This window comes from Cryptomeria japonica, chromosome 5 (genome assembly GCF_030272615.1).
Source record: "Cryptomeria japonica chromosome 5, Sugi_1.0, whole genome shotgun sequence".
Classification (NCBI taxonomy): domain Eukaryota; kingdom Viridiplantae; phylum Streptophyta; class Pinopsida; order Cupressales; family Cupressaceae; genus Cryptomeria; species Cryptomeria japonica.
In genome coordinates this window covers 634,624,100-634,636,680 of record NC_081409.1, presented here as the reverse complement: position 1 = coordinate 634,636,680, position 12,581 = coordinate 634,624,100, and the positions used below count along the sequence as shown (strand labels likewise).

Here is a 12,581-nt window from a genome sequence, read left to right as displayed (position 1 = left end):
CAATCGAGTTGTATGGAGATGGAAGGATTAATTCAAGACCTTCAGATGAAAATCCTTGCCTCGATTGAGGAATTATTGGGTGTTGATGTTAGTGATGCTAGTGGTTTACACTTAGCCGAATTAAGAGACAAAATGAAATTTATGTATTTTTGCCAGTTGGACTCTTTGAAGAAGAGTCAGATAGATGACTTGGTCTCTTTGTTGATTCATGTTCATAGTTCGCAGAAGCTCATACCAGTATGGGAGAACACTTTGAATGATTGCTCGGACTCATTGAACGTGACTGATTTACAGCAGGATACCTTGCCTAGCATTTCCATGGAGGAGTTAGATTCGGTATTGGCTAGATTCTTGGAGTATGCTAGGAGAAACAGAGATGCAGGGAGGAATCTTCTAGAAGATTCCCTATTTGATGACTAGGTATCTTTTCATTGGGCCATATGTTGGTGGCGCCATTTTTTATGTAACCCTAATTAAGGCAATTCTAGGGTTTTGTTGGCATGATCTCGGCCGTTGATCTTAGATCAATCTGGGCCATCCATTTTGTAAGAGACTCTATATATGCCCCTTTGTCTCTCATTTGTAAGAGAGAGTTTTTTGTAGAATTGTTGGTATATGCTACAGCTATTTGAATCCTAATCATTGTTCAATTGTTGGTGATTTTGCTCTTCAAATGTTGTATTTGAATTCATGGTTCTCAATTCCTCCAAGTTAGATTAGAATTTAGATTAGAATTTATTTTCATGTATGTTAGATTGAGTGGAAGATTTGTTGAATTTATTTGTGTGGAATCCTTAGTCCATACCACTAGCCTCTTTCCGCTGGTAAGTGCGCCTTGTGTGGTCAACTGGAGTTTGAGTAAGCATAACTTCAACTATTATGCGTCCGTTGACAAGCATCAACTTGGATGGTGTCTACGTTTGATGGTAATAGTCTGAAAATCATTAAGTATACCTTAGATGATTGCACTAAGCTTGTGTCAATACCTGATTGTGAGACCTTGCCTGGTTTGATTCCACTAGATCCATTCATCATTTCCTACATTCTTAGTTTTAGAATAGATTTCCTGAACCCTATTCTTTTTCCCCCTTTTTTAGTAAGAAGTAAATCCAGAGCCTTATTGATAAATCTTAAGTTGTCAGCACACCTATTCCGCATCATTCATGATAATCCAAACATTTGCGTAAGTCCCCAAAGTGAAACACAGCAATTCACATCAACCACTGAACTTACCCACTCATCAAGACCTGACATGTAGAAACCTTGGAATCATTTTAGTTGATCTCATTCTTAGCATCTGAGGTGATTTTGTTCAAGAGAGGGTAAATTACTTTGGTAATTTATTTTGTATTGTTATGTGCATAAAAAACACATCAACAGTTCCTAAGGTTGTCCAAACAAATCAGCAAGAAGTTTATGAAGCCACACCGCTTCTCTAGTGGCAACACTTGCTGCAATATACTCAGCTTCAGCAGTACTCAATGCAACTGAGTACTGTTTTCTGCAGGCCCAAGAGATCACTGTGGATCCCAAACTGAAACAAAATGCCTGAAGTGCTCTTCCTGACTGTGACACTTCCTAACCAATCCGAATTAGAGTAACCTTCCAAGGTGATGACAGTATTGAGTGAATACTTCAGCCCATAACCAACAGTGCCTTGCAAATGTCTCTCAGGTTGGAATAAATTTTAGTGTCTTAGACCAGCAATCAGACTTTCAGTATTTAATTTCAGATTAACATTAAGTAAATGATAAGCAAGTAAACGAAAGAAAGAAAACAAGTGCACAAGAGACCAACTCAATTACCCTGGGAAAACCTCCAAAACTGCACACTTGAATGAATCAGATCTGCCCCTTTTAATACACCAGGTCTGCACTTCTATATTCACCAAGTCTACTCTTTCATTACAACTGAATCTGCACTTTCAAGTTTGCTTCAGGTCTGCACTTTAATGCACCATCTAACAGCAATAAGGAGCACCAAAATTCGCTATATCTTCCTTGGATAAATTCGCCAAGTTCACTGATTATTTTCGCACACCGAGAGGCAGATGAATTTCGCTAAGAGCATGAATGAATGATTGTGTTTAAACTTGCCAAATAGCCTTTATTTATATGGTGCATATACCCTTTTAAGTCGGCTTATTTGAATATATATTTTGGCGCCAATTTGATTTGAGTGTGGCGTGTTCATTATAGGGCTGGCCCTATTTAGGAACACGCTATCTCCTTTGGCGTGAAGGGTCCAGCTCTACACGTTACCCTTTGGCAAAAGGGCCCAGTCCTTTAGGGATTCGGATGTTGCCTTAGGCAATCCGAATCCCGCTTTTTCTTAGCCTAGTTACAAACAACACTCCCTCTTAACTAGGGAAGAAAATGAAAACATAATCATAACCTTTAGAGTTCCATCTAGCACACAAGCATAGAATTACATCTTCCACCTAGCACACAAGCATAGGATGGTTCTAGCACACAAGCATAGAAAGTGTAATACACAAGTGGGTCTTTACATAATTACAATTTTCCATCTAGCACACAAGCATAGAATGGAACCTTCCATTCTTACACACAAGCGAAGAATGGACATTGGCTGAGAGCACTCACTGCATAACAGGTGTCAGGTCTAGTGTTAACTAGATACATCAAGGATCCAATCAACCGTCTGTACTCAAATGGATCTGCAAAATCAGAGTTAGCCGCAAACATACTCAACCTTTCAAGTTAGTTTCCATAGGAGTAGTCATAGATTTGCAATCCATCATTCTAAATCTTTTCAAAAAATTAATTGATTTAGTTAGATCTTTGTCATACTTCTAATCCTAGAAGGAAATGCATTAGACCTAGTTCCTTCATTTCAAATTCTGCTGCTAATTCTTACAAAATCCTAAGCTTACCGAATATTGTCAATTCTTCCATCTAGAATTTACTGAGGATTGTAGGGAACGTAGGACTCCCTCTTAATCCTTGAAATGAGATACATAATATAAGAATCCTATTAGGGAAAACAATCATAGGATTTTCATAAATCAGAAGAATGCTAAATTTCCTTTTCCTTTACTTTTACTTTCTACGAAGGGATCCATAGCATAATGACATATCGTCAGTCATCTCTTTAAGTAAGGAAATGAGCTGATAACTTGTATAGGCTCTCATGCCTATTCCAAGCTCCCTCTGAAGCATAATAGTTTAAGACTTATTGACATCACAATTAGAATCAAACATGATTAATAATAGCATGAACATGATACAAGCATATATAAAACTTCTCTTTTACCCGCGTCCTTAAGTTGTTTCATGAATCTCTAGTGGCTGAGCGGCCTTTGGATCTTGCCATCTACCTTCAGCTTAGTGACGATGCTCAGAATGTTGGCATAACAACCAAAGTTGTTGATGGTCAAACAATGTGCATGATGGTGAACTTTCTGAATAGCCTACACCCCTTGACCCTGAGAATTACCTCAAAACATGAAGCTGAAATGTCAATACTGAAATCATACATGCTTTAACAAAATTTATTCAACCATATGAATACTTATCTCTTTCTAGGTTGGTCTTCTACCAACGTTCTGCTCCGTATCGGAGCTTCTAGCCATACTGAAGTATCTAGCGAAGATGGCTGCATGGCCTTCGGCCCTCGCCATTGCTCATCGTCTATCTCCATCTTGGTGGCGTCAACATGCCAAGCCACCAAACGCTTTCACTGTAATCGACAAACGATCAAGAATGTTGACCATGCATTGTGATCATATTCTGCAATTGCCAATTTCTTATATTGCGACCCATTCAAATGCGAATACAACGAACTCCTTTCGGGGCTATTGCGCATACAAACACCGTGAATATGGCTCTCGGCGAGCACTGCGGCAGCGACCATCCTCCCAATTTTGAATGACTATGACGAGGCAAATACTGCGGACATACCCCTGTGATCATACACGGATACACCCTACGATCAATGAGATCACCGTGAGTAACCTGCAGTCACCACCTTCTGCGATCTCAGTGTATCGAGATGAGTCTCCATACGCCCCCTCGATGCACTGTGATTATTGATATCACCTTATGGTAGATGCAACGTCCATGTGTGAATACGCCTGCTACGATCACCACTGCGACCTTGATGCCTCCACGACTCCTGGCAAACACAATAACTCCATCACGACCCAAATCTGGTTCGAGCTTCCACCTTGTCGCGATTAAATGATCAGCTCAGTGATAAAAATGCGAATATTCTCATGGTGATCATGGTGCGGATTATAAACATGTCCGTGGACACCTCCCTGCTGCGCAACTATAACCATCCATGGCTCACACTGTGAACACGGCTCCCTGCGAATATCTTCAACACCATGATCGTGCAAAACAAGGCGAATATACCAAGCAGTGAGGAATAGCGGCTTCCTCCCTGCATTTACGCCTCCAGGTGAATATGGTGACTGCAATGTCTGGCAGTCACACTGCGAATGCGGCTGCCAATGGTCACAAACAAAGCATACACTTTTGCGATTCATTTTGAACATGGCGAATACAAAACTTGAAATGCGATAATGTGAGCACACTGCGGATGCAAATGCGAATACACCGCGAACATCTCTAACACGGTCACTACGATGATCCCGCGATGATTTGGATATACCCCAATGTCCAATGCGAATACTTCGTGAATACTCTGCAATGAACACGGGGCTGCGAAGCCACGACCACCATGCGGATAATGCAAATGCAATCCACAGCGACTATGAGTACCTTGCGACTATGATCACTAAGCTCGAAATGTGATTTACCCTTGACTATATGGTGATTGCCAAGCGAACATTGAGATTGTCACATTGCAACTGCAACTCTCTTAGGCCGCATCCGACTAAATCTGCAATTTAGGAAAGCCGTAGCTCTAATACCATGTTGAATTTCCGGGCTGTGCTAGTTCACCGCAGGCAAACATCAGATTGTTGCCTTCCCAACCATAGACGATAAGGTCTTATCGTCACCCCCAAGCACAAGTTCGCTTCCTGCGAATTTCATATATTCATTGTGTGTGAAAGACTACAAGACAATTCAATATATATGAGGTACGACTACCTAAAAGACCTCAAGTCGGCCTTACTAATTTGACGCCAAGAATAGGGTCAGTCCTATTTAATTACAAGTTACTTATTTAGGGCCAGACCAATACCTTTGTATTAAACATATAAGCTGCGCATTTTATGGAGAATTGCTAAGGCCAAAAGGCCAATTAGCAATTCCAAGACTAGGTCAGCCCTCGCTACGGATCCGACCTAGCTACATGTCAACATATTTTACCTAGTGTCAACCCATATTCTTCTCTAGTATTCATTTGAAAAAAGGATGTTTTTGGCATTCATGTATGTAATTCCAAGAATTAAACAAAATTACAATAAAAGATTAGTTCCTAATACCTATGATTGATGACTTGCTCAATGAATTGCATGGGGCCTACTTTTCCAAAATAGATTTACAATTTAGTGTTCACTAAATCCACTTGTGTGAAGAAGATATTCCTATGATTGTCTTCCACACTCATGAGGACCATTATGGTTTTTTGGTTGTCATTTGGTCTTACTGATTGCTTGTTTAGATTTGATGAAAAAGATCTTTCAACGCCTTCTCAAGAAATTTATTCTAGTATTCTTTGATGGCATTCTTGTCTACGACAACTAGGGAAGAACACCTCCTTCACCTTGATTGAGCCCTCCAACTTCTTTCCAAAAATCAGATATGTGCAAAGCATTCCAAATGTTATTTTGGCAAATAAAGGTTAAATATCTCAAACATATTACCTATAGTTAAGAGTAAACGTCAACACAAAAAAAATAAAGTGAATAATTGACCAAAACTCAAAACCCACAAAAATATTTGGGGTTTCTCAGGTCTCACTGTCTATTACAAGAAACTTTTCATGGGCTACAATCAAATTTGTGCTTCATTAACTACAATGTTAAAGGAAAATACATTTTTATGGTCAGAGGCAATCGACAAGGCTATCAATTTCCTCAAACATGCTATGTGCATTGCACTAGTACGTGCACTACCCAACTTTTCCAAACCCTTCACCAATGAAAACGATGCTACAGGTAGTGGCATTGGAGCCACCTTAATGCAAGAGGATCACCCACTAACTTTTACTAATCAAGCACTAGCCACGAAAAACCTTGCCAAATCATCCTATAAAAAGGAGTTGTCCATTCTTCATGATATAAATAAATGGGCCATATCTAACGGGATGTCACTTTTACATCAAAACCAATAATGATACCCTCAATTAATACTTAGAAAAGGGAAAGAGAATCTGGTAGTTGATGCCTTCCCTGTACATTTCAAGAACACGGAACACTATGTGCTTTATCTTTCCCAACTTCCAATTACTTACAAACAATCCAACAGAATACATAAATTTGGCAACTTCTTCAAAAGATAACAAATGATCCCTCAACAAAGCACAATTATACTTGGGATGCCAGCTACTTGCATTGCAAAGCATGCATTGTTCCTTCTACAAACTCTACTCTTTGGATCCCACTATTACAAGAATTACATGTGTCCCCCTTTGTTTGGCATTCTAAATTCCTTGAGACATGAATGAATAAAACATGCCTTCTTTTGGATAGGTTTAAAAAAGGACAGAAAAACTTGTTGAAAAATGTGATACTATTGTCCCCAAAAAGATGAAATGAATTGCTTCGACTCCAAGCACTCTACAACCATTGTTGATTTTGGCAACAATATGGACCACCATTTCCATGCATTCATTGAAGGATTACCTATGCCAAGCAACAAATCAATCATTCTAATGGTGATTGACCATGTCTCCAAATACACCCACATTTGTTCCTTGGCCCTTTTGCATCCCACCTCTATTATTGCCCAAGTCTTCCTTGACCACATCTTCCACCTCCATGATATGCACACTTCTATTATCTATAGCCATGACCCCACCTTCACCAATCACTTAACAAGGAATGCAACTAAAGGTGACCTAAGCATATCACCTACAAATTGACGGCTAAACAAAGATTGTCAATAAGTGCTTTGAGACTTATTTACATACGTTTACTTTAGAACAACAGAGTAATTGGGCTAGATGGTTACCGTTTACAAAATAGCAATACAATAGCTCCAACCATTCTTCCACTAAGATGACACCCTATGAAGTTGTGTATGGCCAACCTCCACCATCTATTGCCTTCTACTTTCTTGGCAATTCCAAAGCGTGTGTTGTTGATCCCACTTTCAGCAACATGAATCTCTTCTTCCAATTTTCAAGGGTAACTTGACCTTGGCTCGGAAACATATGAAACAATGAGCCAATCAGCATTATTCTAAGTTGGCTCAGAAAAATATGAAACAACGAGCCAATCAGCATCATTCTAAGTGCATTTTCACTAATGGGGACATGATTTTGGATCATTTTCAATCATATAAGAAAAAGTCCCTCTAGCTTATTGCCAAACAAAAGTTAGCACCCAAATTCTAAGGACCCTTTTGATTACTAAAAAGGGTGTGGGCGAAGTGACTTACGAGTTATATCATCCTCCTAAGCTACATTCTATTTTCTATGTCTTGTGCATAAACAAGGTCCTTGGGTGAAATGGATAAAAAGGATCTATCATCCCAACTCGAAGGCTACCTTGGACTAATGATTGCTCTCACTCAATAAATGCACCATCAAAGAAATTTTGGTTCAATGATGAGGATTGCAATTAGAAGACGTCACTTGGGGATCTCTCCACTATCTTCAACACTAGTTTCCTCAATTCAAGCCTTGGCGACAACGCTTCCAAAGGGAGAAGGATGTTAGGACCATCATGTGCTAACTATTGTAAACATTGTAACAGTCATAGTATATTTATTCAATTAATATTACATTGTGTGAATTTATTCCACACCTCGTAAGTCACTTTTTTGTGAGAATTACATACTGCTGTTGTAATAAAGCAATTGTTATCTAATGATCATATTTTGTAATAGATTTTTTCTCTCAAGGAGTTTGCCCCCTCAAAAAGAGCCCCACGATTCTTTTTATCAATATGAGCATATTTGCAGCTATTTACTGAGCATTGTGTTCATTTTATATATTATTGTGTTGTTTGTTAATATTTTGCAGGTGAGATCTTAACAATTATCAACAACACCATATCACCTCCTTTCATATATAGTGTACTGTTTTCCAAGGTGAGACAGCATTCTCTTAGCCCCTAGACTGTCCCATGCAGCCTCCCAAATAGCAAGTGAGGCACCTGCTAAAATGACACAATATATGAGAACATTACTAATGTCATCACAAATATAAGTTATCATCTTTTCAAAATAGACATCACAAAGAGCCCACCAAGGATCAAATATTGTTGAATGCAAAGTCCCAACATTCTAAAAGGGATAATTTCAGGATTGTACCCCAAACAAGATTGGTACAATGGATGTGCCTCAGTCCTTGCTGCTAAGCCGAAGAAGGTCAATTATTCGTGCACCCAAGATGATCTATACTCCTGATACCAACAGATTGCAAAAAAGATCCAGGATGTTTCTCCTTCCAAGTTCCAACAAAAAAATAATAGACTTCAAAGAAGAATACGCATTTCAGTCCATAAAATAATTTGTTTAGAGCTAAGTTGGATGTTTGGAGTTACATGATGTGTAAGCTAAGTGAAACGTTTTAAGAATAAATTCTTAAGTACTGATATATTCTGGTTTTGAGAGGACTTCAAATTAACATTGCCTGCTCGGTACATTATTATTAATTTATATGATGTTCTTTCTCAAGAAGCTTTTCTTTCATTCTGAACATACTTTTGAGGTGGATATTCATGATAGACCTTATATAAAACAAACGTTGATCTCTATCTTGCAATACATAGGTAATGCCGGGAAAACATGATAGATGTCCAAAGAGGATGTATTGACAGTGCAAGCACATTGATTTGAAAACATCGCTCTCAACTGCAAGTACTCAATGTATAAAGGGAAATTGTCCAGCTATGGCTTGCCTCTGGGACGGAAAGTAATAGTTGAAGTGTAGAGAAAACAACAAAGTGGTACCCGTGCACTGCAATCTTTGGCATTTTTCCAAAAAGACTGGTTACTATTCAAGAAAAGACATTTCTAAGTCGAGTAAACCATAAATTTCAATTTTATACTCTATACCAAGATGACATCTTCTAGTTTCTACAGTCATTTTGAAAATTCTATTACCTACAATTTTTGCCAGTTTCAGACATCCTAAGTTCTCTTTTTGCCCAATTTACTTTACAACAAATCAACTTCCTATATGTATGCTCAACAGAGTACCAAACAAGGTGATTGAAGAGCAAAACACGAAAATCACCAGTAAGAAACATTTTTTTTAAAATGACAGCTCATTCTGAGATAGAAACAATTTCACTTAATGAAAATCCTAGTCCTAATTTCAGCAGCAAGGACTAAGAGGCCTCAAATGGAAAACTAAAAGTAGAAGGCAGTTTTTTTTAGAGAATTGAAAGTGGCTTAAGATTAAAAGCATAGATGCAGATATTTTGTTACTTTAACTAACGTGTACATAACATGAGCTTTGCTTATGGAGGCAAGAATTAGTCTTTACTCAGTCAGTTGAACAAATTTCTGTTTTTCAACCTGCTTGGAAAGGTTAGAAAAGGACAAACTAACAGTAGCATGTTCAAGAAGCATAGCAGCTACAACCTTTAATTCTTCAAAAAAGGTAACAAGGATCAAAGAGACAAACAGAAAAAAATGGAGGAAAAATGGAAACCCTAAGTTAAAAAGACACTAGAGTTGAATATTATAGACCCCACGATGTGGCCAGTAAATTTAGTATGTCAAAAGTTCAAAACTTCTCTTTTGTTCTTAGCACTGTCACATATAAAAGACAAATCTACGTTAGCCTTTTATAATAATGTGGCTTGATGTATCTGATGTATCTAATTGCAGTATGGTGAGTTTGTTAATTCCTCAGCTTTATTGAAAAAATCTGCTAAAAGTATTGTAAGATAAAAAGTAAAACGAAAAAACTGATAACAGTGTGGCGAGTTTGTTGATTCCTCAGCTTAATTAAAATTTCCGCTTTAGATATTTAAGGGTAAAGTGGGAGGCGACTAGCTCCCCAGCATGTATCGACCATGATTACTCAGCCAAAATGTATGAACAAATCAAAAACAGATGCAATCTAATTTAAAAACCTCAAGGACGGATACCCATGGTAGGGGTGAATAGATTTTTGAAAATGAACAATAGATCTTTATTTTTGCTTGTGGGAAAAAAAGGGATGAAATTAGATGTTTCTGCTCTTCAGTGTACCTATAAAGTTTGCATGCTGAAACTGAATATTACAAGCTTGGTGCATCTTCTTATATAAAATTATTACTTATGCCCTATTTTCCACAATCACGAGATTTCAAGAAAGTTATTTTCCCTCTAATATAATTTATAAAAACAATTTGCATCCATTCAAAAAATTTCAGTTTATAGTTCTATGTAGAACTCCAATTTCATATTTTCACAAATCACCCAGATTGCTTTTGAACCTAATGGTGAAGGATTGCATGACTGTATCAACTTACAAATACTAAGAAAGTGTTTTCCAACTGATGTAACTTATTTAAAATAATTTCTATCCATTCAAAATTTCCCAGCTTAGAGCTAGATGGAACTCCATTTTCATACTTGCAAGAGGTTGTAATGTAATGATAATGAAACCACTTATTAGTATCATCTGGGTTCAAAATCCTCAAACTGCGATAAGGCAGACCATAACCCGGATAGACATGTGATGAAATAAATACGGGGTACATTTGAGCATCCAAATTTAAAAGGGTGCAGAAGAGACTGACGAAATAGTACCAAACAAAAAATTTAATTTCTTATGAAATTTTGAGGGAGGGGATAACCTGGAGAAATAGTCCATAGCTTGTCCCAATTTAGACGGTGCAAAACAACTTTACCCTCTTCTGTAATCATAGCTAACAAGTCCTTGTCGGGGTGCCATTCTGCTTTCTCCACCTGAAAATCACTATAATTGTGAAAACAAGGGCTTGCTTCGGCTGCAACATATGTTATGAAAACTTGATAACAGCAGAGATGATAAACTCAAATGTATTCATAAAATAAATACTGAACAAGCAACAATACTTTATGAGTCCAAGGAAGAACATATTCTTACATTCATATTGCAAAACATACATATTTAATTTAAACTAATTGTTATCATACATTAGCGGCCAAGAATAAATCGAGGAGATGAATAAAATACATACTCTGAAAAGTTCATAACAATGGGAGGGCCTAGAGCATCTCTACTAGACTGATACAACATTGAAAAAAAAAAACTAAAACAGAAAACAACAAAAAGCTCCACAAATGCAAAAACACAAAAAAACTTATCCCAACACTACAATGCCTTCAAAAAGAGCTAAGCCAAGAAGTCACTTTCCTCGAATTTAATGTTATTATGAAGATGTTTAAACTTAAACGAATAAATACCCAAGGCCATAGCCATGGGGTAAAATGACACTAAATCTTCCTCATTTCTTTCATTGCTCTATTTAAATTAGTAAGAAAGCAAAAGCATTCAACTTTTCAGCTTCCTCAAAATTCCGCAAATGAAGCCAACAGCACAGACGTGAAAGACAAACAAAATATGGATAACTGGAAAACTAAAACAAACTCCTCATCTTCCTCAAAATTTCGGGAAATGAAATGAATAGCACAACTATAAAAGACAAACCAAAAAAACACATATAGTCAAAAATATTGTAACGGCTGCTGCAGTAAAAGAAAAAACCGTTAAACCTCAAAGAAAACCCAAACTAGGATTTTATTTAACTATGTCAATCGGTAGCAGTAATAATTGTGGTGCTTGACTATTGTGATACGTGAGCGTTAATAAGTAACTAGCAGTACATACTAATCAAGAAATATATATTACTGCGAGAAGTGTTTATTTCAACGGGTAGTGACAGAGAAAGGGAACAAAAAGCATACAACTAAGCAAAAAAATGAATTGCAATACCTGAGAAGGAACAGGCTTGTCTTGAAAAAGATTAAAACATTGAGCGATCATCTCTTCGTCTGTTTCCATGCTTTCAGACATTTTCTAAATTCAAGAAAAACACGAAAACTGGAAAGGTTTGAGTAATTCCGTTGAATGCAGAGATGCAGAGCGACTGCATTTGAAGGAAGAGGGAGAAGTTTTGATCTATTTAGTTCGAATATGTACCTGCCTTTGTTTTAATCTCAAATGACGGAAGTTTTCAAATAATTTGTGTTAATCGATATGTGAGGAACTTTTATTTATAAAATTAGTTTTAAGAGGTATTTTTCATAAGAGAATTTGAAATATATTATGATATTTATTTTTAACATTATAGGTAAGGTTAAATTATCCTCGATTTTCGTGTGAATTTCGAGTTTGTGGAAGTATGAGGGTACCTCATAATTTTTTGTTCATGTGTGGTTTCAATGCTCTATGCACGCTTTAAGAGATATTATTGTTGTCATAAGCACGTTTTTCCCCCTTAATTGTCATTTTTACACTAACCGTGAATATTGTTGTAAATTGGGTTCATAAACTTGATT

General features: G+C 37.2%; 1 protein-coding gene across 3 annotated transcripts in view; it reads right to left on the bottom strand.

Moving 5' to 3' along the window:
* LOC131028056 (anaphase-promoting complex subunit 4) overlaps window positions 1–12,260 on the bottom strand; it is a 244,177-nt gene extending 231,917 nt beyond the window's left edge. The window contains exons 1-2 of one of the 3 annotated variants that reach the window (XM_057958234.2): window positions 12,016–12,260; window positions 10,895–11,006 (exon numbers count right to left, since the gene is read on the bottom strand). In XM_057958234.2, coding sequence (XP_057814217.1) covers window positions 10,895–11,006; window positions 12,016–12,096 — 193 coding nt within the window. In that variant the 5' untranslated portion in view covers window positions 12,097–12,260. Of the gene's footprint in view, window positions 1–10,894; window positions 11,007–11,260; window positions 11,369–12,015 lie in introns of those variants that run through there. The other 2 variants (XM_057958232.2, XM_059221554.1) reach the window with 2 other exon arrangements.
* Window positions 12,261–12,581: the final 321 nt, after the last annotated feature.